This window comes from Loxodonta africana, chromosome 4 (genome assembly GCF_030014295.1).
Source record: "Loxodonta africana isolate mLoxAfr1 chromosome 4, mLoxAfr1.hap2, whole genome shotgun sequence".
In the NCBI taxonomy this organism is placed as follows: Eukaryota; Metazoa; Chordata; class Mammalia; order Proboscidea; family Elephantidae; genus Loxodonta; species Loxodonta africana.
The window spans coordinates 169,082,634-169,102,340 of NC_087345.1; the positions used below are offsets into that span (position 1 = coordinate 169,082,634).

Sequence of the window (19,707 nt, forward strand, 5' to 3'; positions counted from 1 at the left end):
AAATTAGGCAAAGTAGTTTTTGCAGAAAATCTACAAGTGACCAACATAGGAAAAAATACATAGTGTCCCTGGTAAGAGAAGAAATTGAAGTTATAAGAGAAATGAAATACAATTTTCTACCCACAAAGCTTGTGAGGATGAGGTGTAATGAAAATTTACACTGCTGGAAGTTTAATTTGCTTATGACTGTTCAAATAGGCTATTTGGTGATAAGTATCGCATCTTAAAAATGTTTATACCCTTCTAGCCATCAATTCTATTTATATTAAAATATCTTTAGAAAATAAATAGGGAAATGTAATATACACTATTTTTCAAAGGGCTGCTTAAAATAGCAATATATTAAGGGGAACCCGTATAATAGACTTCATAAATAAATTGCAGTGTACCCATAGGACGGAACATTATGTGCTCATTGAAGGTGGCATAGATACAATGTATGTTGACCTACAAAAATTGGTACATCCTTAAGTGAGAATAAAATCAGTCTGACAATACATATACATTGACTATGATCTTATGTTAGCCAAAAGTTCTTATTAAAAAAACCAAACCTGTTTTTGTCGAGCCGATTCAGACTCAGCGACACTGTAGGACAGCGTAGAACTGCCTCATAGGGTTTCCAAGGAGCTGCTGGTGGTTTAGGTGGTGGATTAGAACTGCCGACCATTTGGTTAGCAGCCAAACGCTTAACCGCTACACCACCAGGGCTCCAAAGTATGTCTAAGATGTGATAAAACTTATTATTTCCAGGTGTTTATAAGTGAGTTTTTCTTATCTGTAATTTCTACAATGAATATACTTGCATAAAATTTTTTTATTTAAAGTTTATTAAGAATGAAATCATCCTTGGGAAGTAGGAATATGAATCTTGCACAGGTGAAAATAATCTATCAATTTTTCTTTGAGGATTGGTATCTTCTGACAATGTTTAGCTTCTTCAAAAGGAAATCTTTTTATTACTCTGTGTTTATATATATTATTATGCATGTTTTTTATTATATACATATATTTTTATTATGTATGGGTTTGTGTATGTTATATATAAATGATTATAGGTTAATCGTTTTATTACTCTGGGTACTAAAGTACATATTCACATAGGAACAATGATAGAAAATGAGAATTGTATTTTATCAGTCTTCTTGAAAAATATTGAACCCCTCAACTGAAAATATCTGTTCCTTCAGTCATCCTTGAATCTATTTATTCATCAAACAACCTGAACACCTGTTAGCAGAAATATTCTACTATATCTTAGATTCTTTTCATCCTAAAAATGATATGTTTACCTGCTCAGTCTGAACAAGTTGAGAAGGTTAGAATTGAAGTATTAGGACTTAATGTCAGGTGAAGCTTTTCTTCTCTGCTTTCAAACAAAAGCATTTCTGAAGGCAGGAAATTGTAAAAGATGACTTTTAACTGCCCTTGAAAAATTTACAACAGTATTAAATACTAATACTATTCATTGGAAATATCTGATTTACATAGATTATATATTTCTAAATATTGAATAAAATGAGCCATACCTATGCATATAATTCCTGAGTGTCCTTTGGCTGTGTTAAAGTTTCTTGAAAATCAAAGTAAGAATTACTTTATCTTTCTAATTTCCTTTTTTTAAATTTCAGCCCTCTTTTCCCATAACGCTTTTAAGAAGAATTGATTTCAGTGTCCACTGTATGATTAGAACTGCAATAGACCTATTGTGTATACCATATTTCACTTAATGTGAGGCATCATGGATAGTAAGATGTCCTATTTTATGTATCAATAAGAAATTTTAAAAACTGCCACCAGTTATAATTGTAAGATCAGTTATAAGTAGCATTCCAGTGTCAAAGTTGTTAAAATGTGAGAAAATGAGCACCTTAGAATAATAGAAATATAGTATTAACTCTAATTCTTGATAAAAACACAACCCACTGCCGTCTAGTCGATTCCAACTCATAGCGACCCTATAGGACAGAGTAGAACTGCCCAAATTCTTGATACATATCTATAAACTAGAAACAAAATGTTACTGAATTGAAATGTCTTTGTTTAGTATGTAATAATAATAAAAATATTATTGGTTAACAATTACTGAGCGATGTTTGTGCTAGGAATTGTTCTAAACACTTTGCATAGGTTCTTATTTATGCATCACAGTGATGTTCTGTGAGGTAGCTACTTTTTTAACCTTCAGTTTATTGATGAGGATATTGAGGAACACAAAAACTAAATGATAGCTAATAAGCGACAGTTAGGTAGGATTCAAACCTAAAGTGGGCTGAATCCAAGGATTATGCCCTTTCTTTTTAAATAGGCTGCGGTTTCATTAATGTAGTGAGTAATTAGAGCTAACAAATGTTTAACTTCCTATGGGAGAAAATCAAGCACTTGTTCTGAAGTTACAGGAATAACATGCTGTTGAATGTTCACTATTACATGAATAATTGTGTATTCTGAGATAGTGTACTGTAATTTTCTAAAATGTCTTTTTACTTTCATAGGACTGCTCTACATTTGGCCTGTGCCAATGGCCATCCAGAAGTGGTAACTCTCCTAGTAGAGAGAAAATGCCAGCTTAACCTCTGTGACAGTGAAAACAGGACAGCTCTGATTAAGGTATGTAGTAGCCAGCTATTTCAGTATGAAATGGATTTGATTTAAATACTTAGAATGAAATGAATTTATCTCATTTAAATATAACTAATTGGTAAAGTATTTGAAATGTTTACTTTTAAAACATTTATTGTAAATTTGTAATGGAATTTAAATAAAACTTGCAGTTTTTAAGTGTACATTTTAGAGGCATTAATCGTATTCACAATGCTGTACAACCATTGCCATTATCTTTTTTTTTTTTAACCATTGCCATTACCTATATCCAAAACTTTCTGGTCACCCCAAAGAGAAATTCTGCACCCATTAAGCAATAATTCCCCATTCGCTTTCCCCTATCCCTTTCTAAACTCTAATCTACTTTCTGTATCTATGAATTTGCTTTTTCTAGGTATTTCATATAAGGTCCTTTTGTGTCTGACTTATTTCACATAGTAAAATGTTTTCAAGGTTCATCGATGTTACAGCATGTAGCAGAGCTTTATTTCACCTTTTTTTTAAATTAACTTTTGTTGTGCTTTAAGTGAAAATTTACAAATCAGGTCAGTCTCTCATAGAAAAATTTACATACACCTTGCTGTACACTCCTAATTGCTCTCCCTCTAATGAGATTTAGCACAGTTCTTCTCTCTACCCTCTTTCCTCATGTTCATTCGGGTAGCTTCTGGCCCTCTCTGCCCTCTCATCTCCCCTCCAGACAGGAGATGCCAATATAGTCTCATGTGTCTACTTGATCCAAGAAACTTGTTCTTCACCAGTATCATTTACCATCCTGTATTCCAGTCCAATCCCTGTCTGAAGAGTTGGCTTTGGGAATGATTCCTGTCTTCGGCTAACAAAAGGTCTGGGGACTCTGGCCTCCGGGGTCCTTCTAGTCCCAGTCTGACCATTAAGTCTGGTCTTTTTACGAGAATTTGGGGTCTGCATCCCACTGCTCTCCAGCTCCCTCAGGGGTTCTTTGTTGTGTTCCCTGTCAGGGCAGTCATCGGTTGTGGCTGGGCACCATCTAATTCTTCTGGTCTTAGCCTGATGTAGTCTCTGGTTTATGTGGTCCTTTCTGTCTCTTAGGCTTGTAATTACTTTGTGTCTTTGGTGTTCTTCATTCTTCCTTGCGCCAGGAGGGTTGAGAGCAATTGATGCATCTTAGATGGCTGCTTGCTAGCGTTTAAGACCCCAGACGCCACTCTCCAAAGTAGGATGCAGAATGTTTCCTTAACGGATTTTATTATGCCAGTTGACTTACATGTCCCCTGAAACCATGGTGCTCAAACCCCCGCCCTTTATTTCAGTTTATGGCTGAATAATATTCCATTGTATGGAATATTTTATTTATCCATCCATCTGTGGATAGTCACTTGGGTGGTTTCTACCTGGCAGCTATTGTGAATAATGCTGTAACGAACACTGGCGTACAAGTATCTATTTGAGTCCCTGCTTTCAAGTCTTTTGGGTATATACATATCTAAGAGTGGAATATCTGGGTCATATGTTTAACTTTTTGGGGAATCATTGAACTGTTTTCCAACAGTGGCTGCAGCATTTTACATTCCCACCAGCAGTGCACGAGGGTTCCAGTTTCTCTACATTCTTGCCAATACTTTTTCTTTTCTTTTTTTGATAATAGCTATTCTGTTGGGTGCATGGAATGTTTACTGCTAATTCCTAGAATTTATACTCAGTTTCTCCTTATAATACTGACAGGCTGTACAGTGCCAGGAAGAGGAATGTGCAACTATTCTGCTAGAACATGGTGCCGACCCAAATCTTACGGACGTCAGTGGCAACACTGCTCTCCACTATGCTGCCTGTGGTCAGAATATATCAATAGCAGCAAAACTGCTTTCACACGGTGCAAATATTGAAGCAAGAAACAAGGTATGGATTAAACAACTTTATTTACAAAATATTTGAAATATATATATTTTTTAACATCGATGTAAGTAGGGTCAGTTTTACATATTTGAAGTTCAAGCATTCTCTGAATGAAAATATTTTGGAATAGCTTAATTGTTTAAGACTTCACTTTAAATGATACTTTCTAAAGGAAACACTAGAGGGTATAGTCATCTTTTATGCATTTGTGGCAAATATTTGTGAGAACAGTGAATTTAATTGTTAAAGATAAAGCTTTTTTGAAGTATCTCTTTCTACCAAAGCTTTTTTTTTTCCTAATTAGTATAAAACAACATAGGAAAACAGAATTTACTTTGGAAATAGGCTTATTACAAATTAAAACATAAGCATTTTACAATAAATAGAATTAGTGCTGCTGCTAATGAGTTCCTATTTTATTAAAAATGTGATTTCATATAAAAGTGATTTATCTCAATGGCCAAAGCTTAAAAGGAAAAAAGAAAACTAAAAAGAAGAAAGCAGTCAACAATTTGTGGCCAGTTTTGAAATTTGATAATTAAAGCAAAAATAAACACTAAGATTTTTTTCCCCCCCATTTTATGTTTAGGCAAGGTACTCTTCAATTTGGGGGATAATAATTCTCATTTTGGGAAAGAGTGAGTAAGTTGTAAAGTTACCTAGAGATCAATTTAAGGAGGACTGAGGGAACCAGATTGTCAGTGAGCAGTGGTGATTAAGTGAGAAACAAGAGGGAAGAATGGATAATTAACTGACATATTGTCCTGTTCTGGCAGAAACAGCCACTTAGATAAGAGACTAAACTCTGTTCTTAAATCTAGAATATCTCTTTGGGAAGGTGGGAGGTAAGGAGCTTATGAATAATGAAATCAAGTTGTAGCTTGAATTTTCCTAGTCCGTTTGACCTCAGTTCAGCAAAATTAAATACAGTTCTCAGCAAGTGAGTCTATCTCTCTTCCCTTTTTCGGCCAAATTCCCAAATGATAAAGGGATTTCAGTTACAGATGAGATTGAAATGATTGTCTGCTATATTCGTTTTCAGCTAGATTTGTGCATCACAGCCACCTGGGGAATTTAAAAAAATTTTCAAGCCTAGGTTGTACCCCTGAAGATTTTGATTCAGTAAATGTAAATTTCAGTAAATACTTCCTAGAGATTCTGATGCAACTCCTGGTTAACAACCACTTAATAGATGAGTGTAATATATAAACTCCCAGATCTCAAAAGCTTAAGAAGTTCCTAGAAGATTTGGTGTTAATAGGAGTTACTTCCTTCAATTCTTTCCTTTCCAATATTAGCCTGAGTTACTGTAATCTAGGTGGGAGTAATAGTGTCAGAACCTGTCTAACTTCAGGGTAGATAATGATGAAGACCAGCCCAAAGCTGATTCTCATGAGGTGGAGGTCAGACATACCTTCACCCTCTAACCTTTTTACCGATTCTGACACCAGCCGTCCCTCCCACGGCACTCTGTACTCTTCTGGGTTTGATAATCCATTGCAGTGGCCAAGTAGAACTCACAGACCATGCTTACAATTAGGTGGTTAATAAAGGAAGTAACAGGCTACAACTCAGGATCAGAATCAGAAAGCATGTGGGCAAAATTTCCCTTCTTCAGTGCAGGACAGGTCTCTCAGCTTCTCTCAGTCATGCAGGCCTCTTCTCAGTCCCCTGAAGACAGGGTCCTGTAGGCCTCCTCAGAACAGGCTTCTCTTGGCCCTGCTGTTTGTCACCACCAGCTCTCCCACAGGGCCCCTTCTGGGCCTGTTGCTGCATACTCTGCCACTGGGCCCCATCAGGGCCTGTCGCCGCCTTCAGTGTTACAGACCTTGACCTGTGTTAAAGCTTTTAGGAGGTTTCTTGTCTCCTCTCTGCTTCTTCTGCTGCTTCCCGTGGCTTCTTTCTGTCTTAAAAATCTCTGTGGGGTTGGCTGCATATATAAATAACTACTTGTCAGTGTCAAGGCATGGCCCCTCCCACCAGGTCCACAAACTGACCATTCCCCTCTTGGTAGGCTGCAGATACTTCATTTACATAGTAGGCTATATCACCTCATTTGCATAGTTCATTGACTAATTCCTGCAAGGTGGATACCAGTCACAGGACAGGCTGCAGCCCAGGACCAGACAAAAAGTAACAAACCACAGGTTGTTTACAGCTTACCCAGGAAGTGTCAGTCAACCTGGACAATTGTAACAAATCCTCAAGGTTTAGGAGAAAAAAACTCTCAAATGGTTTTTCCAAAGAACCAAGGCAAAAGGCCACATAGAGGAACTCATTTCACCACATTTATCTTTCTCTACCTTGATGGCTGGGAAGTTAAAAGGAATAATATTGGCAATATCTATTGGCTTGTAGAATCACATCTTTTTTTCCTTCTCGTTGTTGAGGCACGCTTTAGAAATTTGCTTATTGATAATCTTTTAATAAGTAAGAGGCTGACCCTTTAAGAAGTTTTCATCTCTTTGTTATCACTCAGGTCAACAAATGCTTATTACTAATGGGGTTATCCCTATTAGAATAGTGGCAAATCGTGGACCTTTTTTTTTTTTTTAGTTGAAACAGTTTTATAGAATATCTCAGTATGTCTGCTAAATTCATAGAACCCTTGTATAATCAGGATGACAGTTTTAAACATTTAAAACCATAAATTTCATAAGAAATAACACAGAGGGGAATTTTTTTAATACTTTAGTTTTCAGCAGTTCTCCGAATTAATTATCCATTTGATTAACAATTTGGGAGAGTCAAATTCAAATAGGCTGTAAATTAATAAGCGTTGGAAATGTTCTTGAAGGGGGTATTATGAGTCTTAATAGCAATTTTTATTACACTTTGGAGCCTGACTTTTTGGCAAAATGTCATTAAAGAAAGGAAGGATTTTACATCCAAATATTTGCTTAATATGCAACCATTTGGAAACACATCCACAGCAAAGATGAAAACATAAGTGGCCTGCAGACTAAATGTGGCCCATAGGTGATTTGCCTCCATAGACTAAGCCAACTTTTAAAATTTAGGAAACTCACGTAGAAATCTAGAGACTGCTCCCTTTATACAGGGTATGTGTTCTCCAGTTTGCTACTCTTACCATCCAGACACTTCACTTACTCAGATTACCTAGCCCATCTTAGTAAACATTCAAGTTTACAACTCCTGTTTTATAGGATACTTTGATAAAGGTTAAAGTTTTCAAGAGAGCTTATTTTAACTTATAATATATAGTTTATATTTTATATTAATTCTTTAAAAATGAGATTTAATTTTTCAAGTTAGAATTTTGAAGTTGATTTTTAAGACTCTATATACTATTAATAGTTATATTGTCATTGGAATGTCTGTAAGTGTTATTAGATTAATCATGGTTATAGTTGGATGGGTTGTGGATATTACGGACAATATCTTTCTCCTCAGCATTGCCCCCTAAAAATGCAGTGGCTTGCATTATGCTAAAAATGATCTGTGTAGATCATTATTGGAATTTTTATTGGTTAGCCATTATATTTTAAATTCTGATGTATATTTTGCCTAAAATAAAAAATAATATAAAGTAGCAATTAAAGTGGAAAGCAAAATAAAAATGAACTTAAAAAGAAAGTAGAAAATGATGCGTTAGGACCCCAGGAACTTATTATAATAGAAGAAAAAAAATTTGCACTGAGCTTTCCAGCAGCTAAAATAAAAAATCTTCCATCTTGTAGTAGGAGAAAACCCATGAAACAGTAATAAGCAGTGTAAGTTTGTTAGGAGCCTGTCTCTTGATTCTGAGCTCATTTATTCAGTGACCTGTTTGGAGCATAAGTGCCTGACGTTGGCGCCTGGGATCCTGACACTATTGACAGAAGAGACTCTAACGAGTTTGCATAACATGAAGCCTCTGAAAACTATATCCTTGGAATTCTTAATTCCTGAAATATTAATAAGGTTATCACAGAAAGTATTATCAAATATGGATCAAGCAAAGTTCAACAGACGTCTTTAGTACTCAGATTATCAAACATAGATGACCATGGAATCTGTTATTGAGCCATAGAACTTACCTTCTGGTAAAATAAGTGTTCTTTGGAATATAGTCTAAGAAACACTGCTCTAAAGATAACCATTTAGATCATTGATTCAATAAGAATACTTTAAACATTTACTACTACAGTAAAACCTGAAAGCCAGACCCCATGTGTCATAGTCATCTAGTGCTGCTATAACAAATACCATAAGTGGATGGCTTTAACAAAGAGAAGTTTATTCTCTCTCAGTCCGGGAGGCTAGAAGTCAGAATTTAGGGTGCCAGCTCCAGGGGAAGGTTTTCTCTCTCTGTCAGCTCCGGAGGAAGGTCCTTGTCATCAGTCTTCTCTTAGTCAGGGAGCATCTCAGCACAGGAACCTCAGGTCCAAAGGACGGGGTCTGCTCCTGGCGCAGCTTTCTTGGTGGTATGGGGTTCCCATGTCTCTCTGCTCACTTCTCTCTTTTATATCTCAAAAGAGATTGCCTTAAGACACTATCTAATCTTGTAGATATCATCAATATAACAGCCACTAATTCATCTCATTACATCATAGTGATAGAATTTACAACACAGAGGGAAATCACATCAGATGACAAAACTGTAGACAATCATACAATACTGGGGAATCATGACCTCGCCAAGTTGATAGATATTTTGGGGGGACACAGTTCAATCCATGACGCTGTGTAAGATGGAAACCTGTCAGAGAAGGAAAATACAAATATTTTCCACTAATAGAGAGCAATAGAAAAATAAACAGTACCCTGTCAAAGGTAGAAACTTGTGGGACCTGGAAAAACAAGGCAGTCCCATTGAGTTCTAGCTCTCACAGGTTTCCCTGTATATTCTAGGGTTTGGGGATAAAGAGGTAAAAGATACAGTCCCTGCTTTCAAGAAGTTCTTGGTTGAGGTAGGGACTGATAAAATAATTACAATATTTGTGATGTAATTATTGTAATTACAAATGCTGTGATGGAAGCAGAGATTCTTGGAACCGGTAAATGTTTAAAGTGAGTTTTGGAGAATGAATGTGGAGTTAATCTGGTGAAGAGGTAAGGGTGACGGGGACATTTCAAAGAAAAGGAACAGCACATGGGAAAGAGGGGGGGTGAGAGGAAGGGACTACTTTATCTTCCCATATTATATGCTTTAGTTTATAGTATCTTGTTTAAGGTTTTAAACAAGTTGAGAAATATGTAAATTTTGTAAGTCATAAATTGTTTTTCCTATTTTGCAGAATGACCTCACCCCACTTTTACTTGCTGTAAGTGAAAACAAACAGCAAATGGTGGAATTTTTAGTAAAGAAAGAAGCAAATATACATGCAGTTGATAAGGCAAAAAGGTGCAGTAGTTTTTTTTTTTGGTAATTTTAAAATCTTAGTGTTCTGGGGTAACAATCGTCAAGTCAGAAAGATTAAATTATATGAAGAGGATTAATTTATAATTATTTGCATATAGTGAAAATGTCAGCACTAATCACCAGTTAGGTAGAAAAGCAATTATTCTGACTGCATAACATGAAGAACAGGATATAGTGGAATTCCTGTTCCTTTATATTTACTGATTTTTTTTGTCTTATGATCTTATATTAGCTAAAAGGGTTTCATATTAGTTTCATAAAGGACAGACTCTCAGTTTTAGTTTATGATGCAGTATTGAACTTCTTAACCCTTAGTAGTATTTTTTAACCTCTGCTTCTTATATACTTTTCCTTAAAAGATGCTATATTAAACATAAATAGGAGTTGAATATCAGTTTATCTTTTGGATGACTCTGCTTAAAATTGCTTACTTTGACTAATGTTGACATTACATTGTTCTTTTGTGACTATTACTGTTACCAGACACTGTGGACTTGTCAGTTTTTATCTTTTTCTATTTCTAGTATATTTTGATGTTTTTATTTTTAATTGAGCAGAGGAAAGAAAGATAACCTTTAATGAAGACAAGTTGTAGGTGGGTAATGAAAAGAGATGGGCTTTAGATTTACAGAAGTCTGGCTTAATTCCTAGCTTTCGCATTTGCTAGGTGTGTGACTTTGGATATATAAAATGGCCAACTATGTTTCCTGATGTGAAAACCAAAAAAAAACCCATTGCCATTCAGTCGATTCTGACTCAGTGACCCTATAGGACAGAGTAGAACTGCTCCATAGGATTTCCAAGGAGCAGCTGGTAGATTCAAACTGCCAACCTTTTGTTTAGTAGCTGTAGCACACCGTAGCTTTTAACCACTGTGCCACCAGGGCTCCCTAATATGAAAAAGAGAGTAATAATATATCCTGCAGAGGTGATTGGGTGTCACAGCCTCATCTACCCTGAGGCCAGAAGAACTAGATGGTGCCTGGCTACTACTACAGACTGTTTTGACCAGGGTCACAATAGATGGACCCTGATAGAATGGGAGAAGAATGTAGAACAGAACTCAAATACCAATAAAGTCCAGACTTTTTGGACCAGTTTTTACTGGAGGACTACCTGAGACTATTGCCCTGAGATACCCTTTAAACCTTGAGCCCAAACTATCCCCTGAGGTCACGTTTTAGTGAAATAACACATTGGCACACAAAATAAAAGATACTAGCCGTGAGTATGGTGCTCCAGTAAAAAACCATCTTTATGAGACCAAAAGGTCAACCATCGCTCTAAAGCAAAGATGTCAAGATATGGGGGCAGGGAAACTAGAGTATGCAATTAAAGAGAATGTTGACACGTTGTGAAAAAGGTAACTAATGTCACTGAATAATTTGTGTGGAAATCGTCAAATAGGAACCTCATTTGCTGTGTAAACTTTTACTGTGTAAACTTTGACTTCTCTGGCCCCTAGCTGACTTTGAATTACAATGTTACATCAGAGTAGGGAAGAAATAAAGAATTCTTCATTAAAATCTTTACCTACTTCAGATAAGTGACCTCAGCAGAGTTTGTTGTCCACCAAAGGATTTTAAATTAGCAGCTTCTGCTGTATAATACACCAGTGAGTGGGAGAGGAGGCTTTCTTTTTGTCCCTTCCTTTAAAAAAAAAAAAAAAAAAAAAATTTTTTTTTTTTTTTTTTTTAGCCTTGTAGTAAATTATGAAGATAACACATAAGCATCCAAGGCACCCAAGATGCTTATGTCTCTTAGTACTTGTAAACAGTGAATTTTACACAGACAGGCAAGATATTAGCTAGGTAAAATATATCACTTTAGCTGTGTAAGTAACTTAAGTTCCTAAGGATGAAGTTATCTCTCTGTTATTTTAGAACAGCTCTCATGCTTGCTGTAAATTATGACTCAACAAATATAGTCAGGCTTCTTCTTCAACAAGGTATTGATGTCTTCTCTGAAGATGTCTATGGATGGACTGCAGAAGAATATGCTCTTATTAGTGGTTTTAATATGTAAGTGTTTACAATAAAATGGTAGTTATTACTAAACAGTGAGATTTAAAATTATAACTTATTTCTTATACAACAAATGCTGTAGATTCATAATTTGGTTCAGATAGTTTTAGAATGGCCATGAGTTATTCTCTATGAGTTATTCTACATCATCAGCCAGAAACCAAGCAAAAGGCAAAGTCCACTGTAAGGCTAGATTACTCAGAAGTAGCAATTAATGCAGGGTTCTTAACGGGAAGAAGTGGGTGTTAAGACTTTTGAGACCTTTAACCTTAGGAATGCTAACATCAGTTTCATTCGAAGTATTACCTGTATGCATGTGGTACAAAAGGGTCATATATTTGATTTTTCTAATGAATTGTTTGATTCTTGAACTGTACTTAGGAGAAAATCCTGTATTTTCCCTGGGGACTATCTCCTGCACCCTCCCAATTGAATTTTCCAAGAACCTCAGGGGCTTGTTAAGTCTAAAGGGGACAATCCTTTTCTACAAGTCAGATGGGGGTGATGAGGGGAAGGTATTTTAATCATTTTGTTGTTTTCTGAGCTTCTCTTGTTGTAACATTGCTATTGAAAACTGACCCTGACATCTAGTTGTGATTGACCTTTGCTTACAAGAATGCCCTTGCTGACCTAGATTTCTTACAGTCTTTAGCACTAACCCATGCTTAGATGTCAGAGTTATGTTTTCTTTTTGTTTTTAGTTCACATATGCTTATATGTTCAGCCATTGTTCCCAAAGCACCAGCATCCTGCTCAGGCAGCTGGACCTACTAGCTTTTGCCACATACATAGTGAGCAAACTAATCTATTACCCCAAACTCAAAACCTTGTGTGGAGCCCACATTTTAGGCCAGACCTTCATGGTGAATTACCCTTTGAGGCACTTGTTTGTCTTTTTGCCAGCAGTTGTTAGTAGAGACCATTCCTAGCTGTCGAAGAGGTTCAAATAATGTTGTAGGAAAAGATCACAGTTTTCTTCTTTGCTACCAAATCTGTATGCCAAAGCCCCTTTATATTCTGTGGAATACCTTGTCTTTCCTCAGTAGGAAAGGTCTCACATTGTCTTTCTCCAGAGTAGTGGGTACCAACTTGCCTTAGATTTCATAATTAAGGTTGGCCCCTCAAGTGGTCTGTCCCCTACTACTGAAAATCTCCCAAGTGACCTATATCACCACCTCAGGTTTTCAGAGAGGCTGGCATAATTTTTAAATTCTGACTCACAAGACAGCCATTCAGTAGAATTCTTGGAGTCTAAATTAGGTTAGTTGGACTTAGAAAAGCTAAGTCGCATTTATGGTTTATTGGTATTCATGTATAAAAATAGGGTTACATCTTCTAAGTCATTTGGAGATGAACATGGAGATTAAGCATCATTCTAATAAAGATCTGCTAGTTCAAAGTTAGAGTGGGCTATGAAAGAACAGTAGTCTGAGCTAGGTCTTGACCTCTATTAATTTTCTGCCTTTGGCATAATTAGCTGCAACAATAGTGGATAATTATATTATCTAATTACATGAGGTAATATATTTATATTGTAAATAAATTTAGTTACAAGTTATGTAGTTGCTGAGATGCCGTGAAATTACAAACACAGACAACAGCTAATAACCAAAATTAGGATTTAGTAATATTTTCTGAAAGATGCAGCAGTTAAATATAAAAAAAATATATAGAGAGAGCCTATAAAAAAATCTACATACACACATGGATTTTGTTTGGGATTCCAAAATAGTTTCAGCAATGAAGTTCAAGAACAAATTCTTATTCCCTATTCACTATTTCTCTGAGCATTTAAAAAAATAATATCTCATTAAATCTTCATAACAACCTTATGAAACAGGGCAGTAAGTTCACTGTTTTACAGAACAGGACATTGAGCCCTAGAGCAGTGATGTGTCCAAAAACAAATAGCAGTTTGTTACAGAGCTAGGACTGCTTCTGAGTTCAGGATACTTTCCATTATGTCACGCTAACTCTAGTTCATTTACTGAGCTGTACTGCCCTCAATTCAGGACCGTACTTTTTTTTTTTTCTTTAATTAAATACCTCATAAGAAGTTTGTAGAGATTGCAGCTTTGAAGTATATGGGATAAAGTTCTGAGTTAGTGCTGATATTGTATGAAGTACTCTGAAGTACTCTAAAGTACTCTAAGATTATTTAATATACTTGGTAGATGTTCCTCGCATCAATATTAAAATAGTAATATTTATCTCATTCTTTATATGTAGCAATCGCAAACTAATTTCTGAGTATAAAGAAGAAAAGAGACCTAAAAATTCTTCTCAAAATAACAACCTAGGTAAGACTTCTGGTAGTGCTGTTACTTTGGTGCTCCTATTGTAGCTAAAGAAAGTAAGAGTAAGGAAGTTTTGATAATGAAACACCAGTTAAGAAAAATTAGTGTGTAAATTGCATGTATACTTTTTTTTTTAATAGTCTAGAATTTAGAATTATTGAAGAAGTTAATTGTAGGCAGTTTATATTCTGAAACTGTATTGTCTCAAATGAAATTCATTTATTTAGTCATGGCCCTGAAACCCCATATGATATCTTTGTGTTCGCTTAGCAAATAACTGTTAGGTACTAAGCATTTTTCTAATGTCGTAGAATACAAACATTTTAAAAACACAGGCACTGACCTCAGGTTCTTCTTGTTATCATTTGTCATATTTATTCTACTTTATTAAGTGCTTACTATGTGCCAGATGCCCTCTAGGAGTTTATAAGTATCATTATTATTTATTTATTATAATATATTTGCAATTTACATACGTAAGATATGGATTGAAGGAAACCAAGTCAAGAGACTGGTAGACAAAGGAGGCATTTGCAGTAGTCAAAAATCCATAGCTTCCTCAGCGCCAATCCTTGGACTAGTATCAGTCCACTGTGAAGTTTTCACATATCCATATCAAATGAGTAAAATTTGGATGCTCAATTTACTCATTTTAAAATACTGGTCTTTTTCTTGGTATTTTGTCTTTCTCATTTGTCTTGCTTAAAATCTTTATTATTATTTAAAAAATAATAACTTTTTTTCCTTTTCTTTTTGACTTGCTCTGTCAACAACTGCCTTTAATAGGTAAGCAATGTTTTTAGTTTTATAAGAAATAAACAAAAATATTAGAAACAAAAGGAACTCTATGATCAGTAGTACATTATTATATATGATGGTTGTATGTGTTTTTCTACAATTATTCCAGTTACCTGATTGATAATAACTGTTAGAAAAAGGATTTAAACCCTGCTTAGTTGGAGAAAATTGTGTAATTATTCCATTTTCTTTGTAGAAACTTTCGTACCGTAGAACATATTAGCAATTCGCAGGATTCTGTATTTTCATTTTGGTTAGAATAGGATTGTTGCTTGTTTTGCATAATTTTTGAACATCATTGTTTCATTTATTCCTTTTATGCCTTTGTTCAAATAGATATAGAAATACAGGAATCTCCAAGGCAGATATCAAGAAAAACAGACTCAGTGAAAGGTATCCTGTGAAATAACGTTCTGATTGTAACCACATGTAATATAACACATCAACGCAAGTAATAAAAATTTCATATAACACAGTTATGTCAGAGTTTCCCAAGACTGCCCCCGAGGTCAGTGATTGATTAGGGGGCTCGCAGGGCTCAGAATATAGTTGTATTCATGGCTGTGCTTTTTACAGTGAAAGAATACAAAGCAAAAGAAGCAAAGGAAAAAGGTGCATGGGTAAAGTCTGGAGGAAACCAGACACAGACTTCCAAGAGTCCTCCTGTGGGGTCACACGTCTGGAGGAAAACAGACACAGACTTCCAAGAGTCCTCCTGTGGGGTCACACAAGATGTGCTTAATTTCTCCAGCGCCAGATTACGAAAATACACGTGCAGTGTTGTCTGCCGATACGAGAGTCTCACCAGACACTTGATGCCCAGGGCTTTGGCTGGAGGCTGGCTGTGTAGGCACCCTTTGCCAAAATTCCAGATTCTCACAAGGAAAGCATAAACCACATTGTACAAACAGTTTGGGCACAGTGAAATATTATCATCAATTTGGGAATGGCGGGAACCCTTCTCAAATGCAAGTTTCCAAATACCAGCCAAAGGCCAACCTGGCAAGCAAACCTTTCCCAGAATAGCAGTCTCAGGCCTGCTAGGTGATCATGTTTCTGCACAGCAGTTATAGCCCACACTTAAATTTTAATGTTGTCCTAAAATTTTGCTTCAATAGCAAATAATATGGTGATATAACCTAACATGGTAATGTTTCAGTTGTATCATCCATGTTGAATAGCAGTGTTGGTTACTTTTTTGACTTTTGGTGAATATTTAACAAGTGTTTGTAGATAAATTGCTATGACCATATTATATTAAATAATTATAATCTATCCTATTTGATTAATCTTTTGGTAAAATTCTTAGATAAAATAAGCATAATGATTTATGATTTAAAATGAGATTAAAAAGTATCTTTTAATTATATGGATGGTCCAGACTTGATTTATATTATGCTAAATCCGTTTATATATATAAAGCAAGATAAGGCATTCAGTCATTTTTATCTTTCTTAAATATTCAATTGAAATTACTTGCTCTGTATATTTCCATATGCTTTAGTTTTGGGGATGAAAACCATATTTTGTTACTTGACCTTTATCTTCAGTTTTCACGGTGGCTAAGGCTAGCTGTATTGTATGGTAATAGTAGGTTCATCTTCCTGATAATAGGATGTTTCATCCTAAATTGAATATCTTGACGGAAGAGCTGGAGAAGCTGTGTTATGTCACAACAAAATAGGTGTAGTCTCTTTCAACTGCCGCTAGTCGCAGTATCTAGAAAAATCATGCTGTTTAACACTGTCAGTTTTAAGATACTGATTCTGCTAATGACACCATTTTTTGTCAGTCTGATAGCAGTTGACTTGTAGGTATGAAATTTTGATAAGTTACATTCTCATTTCCCTGCATTTGATGGACACAAAGGACAACAAGAGTTCCAAATGCATCAGTTGGCTCCCAGCAGTATAATTCCTATTTAGTATAGGCTCTAGGAGTGCTCCCAAGGGAATACTTCGTATTGGAGCATCAGAATATTATACTTGCAATAGTCTGTATTTTTCTATTGTTGATTTAAAATTATTTTACTTTTTTCTTTAATAGTGGATGAGAGTTCTGACGAGGACTCCTTAAGCAGGTAGGATTTTACAGATTTTTAAATCATCTGTTGACTTGGGGAATGCAGAGAGAAGAAGCTGACATTTGTTGAGTATTTTACTCTGGGCCAGACACTATAGTATGTGCTTAACATTTGTTATTTCATATAGTTGGCCCAACAACTCTGCAAAGTAGCTGTGCTATTACTTTAACAAAAAAATTTTTTTTATTTCTGTAAAATGTACATGACATAAAACTTGCCCTTTTAACTATTTTTAAGTGTATAATTTAGTGACGTTAGTTATATAATTATATAATCATCACTGCTGTATATTTCCAAAACTTTCAGATCATCCCAAACAGAAACTCAGTACTCAGTAAGCAGTAGCTTCACTTAGCCCCTGGTAGCCACTAATCTACTTTGTTCTCTGTGCGTTTGCCTATTCTAGTTATTTCATATGAGTGGGATCATATAATATTTGTCCTTTGTGTATGGTTTATTTTACTTAGCAGAATGTTTGCAGGGTTCATTTCTGTCATGGCGTGTGTCAGAACATCATTTCTTTTTATAGAGGAATCATGTTTCATTGTATGGGTAATACCACATTTTGTTTATCCATTCATGTATTGAGGGACACTTGGGTTATTTCTACTTTTGGCTGCTGTGAATAATGCTGCAGTGAAATTTGGTATACAAGTATTTGATTACCTGCTTTCAGTTCTTTTGGGCATGTACCCAGGAGTGGAACTGCTGGGTCACATGGTAATTCTGTTTAACTTTTTGAGGAACCCCCGAAGTGTTTTGCATAGTGGCTGTACCATTTTATATTGTTACCTACTTTTTAATAACTAGATGGCTGTGGTTCAGAGAGGTTAATCATTTGGCCCAAATCACGTGGTTAACATGTAGCTGAACAATGAACTTTCAGTCTGCCTGGCTCCTAGATCAACTCTCTTGTCACTCAGCATAGGCTGGTTGATAGGTACCTGTGCAGCACTGTGATTAAGATACAAGGTCAAAATGGGAACAATTCAGAATGTAAAATTTAGTTATGTGTTAACTTTGATTTAGGGTTTTCCTAAAAAGCCTTGTTAGTCCCCAAGAGTTTGTGCTAATTTATTTTTGACAATTAAAGTGGTAATCAGTACCTTGTTTTTACAACCAAAGGTACAGGTCTAATTTAGCTATGACCACAGGACCATAGGTTTTACATAAGTAGTACTTTATTCTGGTAAGACTTCAGACAAGTCTTAAGTATAGTGGGATCTACTCCTCTAGAGATTAATTACTTTATACAGTGAAGAATGTATAAATATGAACCATATATATGAACCAGGTTAATCATTATCAGCATCTGTTTAGGGGATATTTATTTCTAATTGATTTCTCTAATTAGGGCCTTACTGACTTCCCTACCTGGTTTTCCTTTCAGCTTGTCCCTTGCCTAGTTTTGTGAAGTTTTTTTCTTTTTCCTAGAGTGTTTTTTTTTTTTTTCTCCCGCGACTTTTCTTGATTTTTTTACTTCACTGCTTTTCTAGGTATTTCTTTTCTTTTGGTATTTTTTCCATTTCTGACAGCTAAGTATTATTCCCCATTTTTCTATAGACAAAATAATAGGCACATAGACTTTCAGGGCTTCAGGGACTCTTAGAGCTTAATTAATCAAAACACCCTTTAGTACTTTAGCCTCTGTTCAACAGCCTTGCCAAGTAGTTGTTTAGATGGAAAACCTGAAATTCAAAAGAGATAAAAGCGACTTATCTGAATCATTTAGTAAGTGGCAGAAATGAGATTTGAACTCAGTTTATTAGGTCTAAGCCCAGTGCTTTTCTTCTTTATCATCCTATAGGTAAGTGTTTTAATAATACAAAGATGGGGAGTGGATCTAGTGACATAAGAGAAGAGGAAAAGAATGGAGTTAGCAGGGGAGGGTGAATTTGAAGAGGAACAACACTGGGTTGGATAGGAATTAGAGTTTTAGAAAAGATATCAGAATATTGGGTTTATGACAGGTTTGATAAAGGTAAGTTATAGGAGTGAAAGACATAGGATGTTGGGAGTTACCTAGAAAGGCATATTAAAATAGGGGGCTCAAGGGAGTCCTGAATAGGTGCTGTTTGTTTTGTTTTGTTTTGCTTTTAATTGGAAGAGCTAACCAGCTTCAGAGTTTCTATTGAAAGATGTTAAAATAACTTGAGCCACTTTACAGTTGATAAGAATGTAGTATCTGTACAGCAGATAGGAATATGGTATCATTTACTACCATCCCAACGTACAGAGGGTGACTTAGATCTCCTAGAGTACTAGGAGCCTGAAGGTTGCTGGGCTACACAGGTCTGTGGCCCAGGGCAGGTGCCTCTCACCTTCATCTCTTTTCCCAATTTGCTGATGTCCTTCCCATATATTTGTAAGGGTAGGGAAGAGGTAAGTTTAGCTGTCAAGTCAGTCATGAAGCTTCAGTTTGGATGGATGACTGGGATTCCATTTAGCTTGTTTCTCAGGAGCAGGGAAGTAGAGCTCCTACTCTTGGTCATTTGAGCACATCCTTGTTCCAGGAATCTGTGCCTTCATAGTTTGAAGATATAAAGATTAGAGACTGCCACCGATTCCTGGGAAGAGGGATCTGGGAGCGGGAGTCCATAGGAAGGAGGATATCTAGACAGTACTTAGGAAATAGAGGTACAACTACGAGGGCCCTGTTTT

At 35.8% G+C, this 19,707-nt stretch overlaps 1 protein-coding gene across 13 annotated transcripts in view; it reads left to right on the plus strand.

Annotated features, from left to right (window-relative positions):
• ANKRD26 (ankyrin repeat domain containing 26) overlaps window positions 1-19,707 on the plus strand; it is an 88,616-nt gene that overhangs the window by 1,959 nt on the left and 66,950 nt on the right. For 9 of the 13 annotated variants that reach the window (XM_064284943.1, XM_064284948.1, XM_064284944.1 and 6 more), the window contains exons 2-8: window positions 2,496-2,610; window positions 4,309-4,482; window positions 9,720-9,826; window positions 11,728-11,865; window positions 14,098-14,168; window positions 15,300-15,356; window positions 17,010-17,043. In XM_064284943.1, coding sequence (XP_064141013.1) covers window positions 2,496-2,610; window positions 4,309-4,482; window positions 9,720-9,826; window positions 11,728-11,865; window positions 14,098-14,168; window positions 15,300-15,356; window positions 17,010-17,043 — 696 coding nt within the window. The remainder of the gene's footprint in view (window positions 1-2,495; window positions 2,611-4,308; window positions 4,483-9,719; window positions 9,827-11,727; window positions 11,866-14,097; window positions 14,169-15,299; window positions 15,357-17,009; window positions 17,044-19,707) is intronic. The other 4 variants (XM_064284946.1, XM_064284953.1, XM_064284954.1 and 1 more) reach the window with 1 other exon arrangement.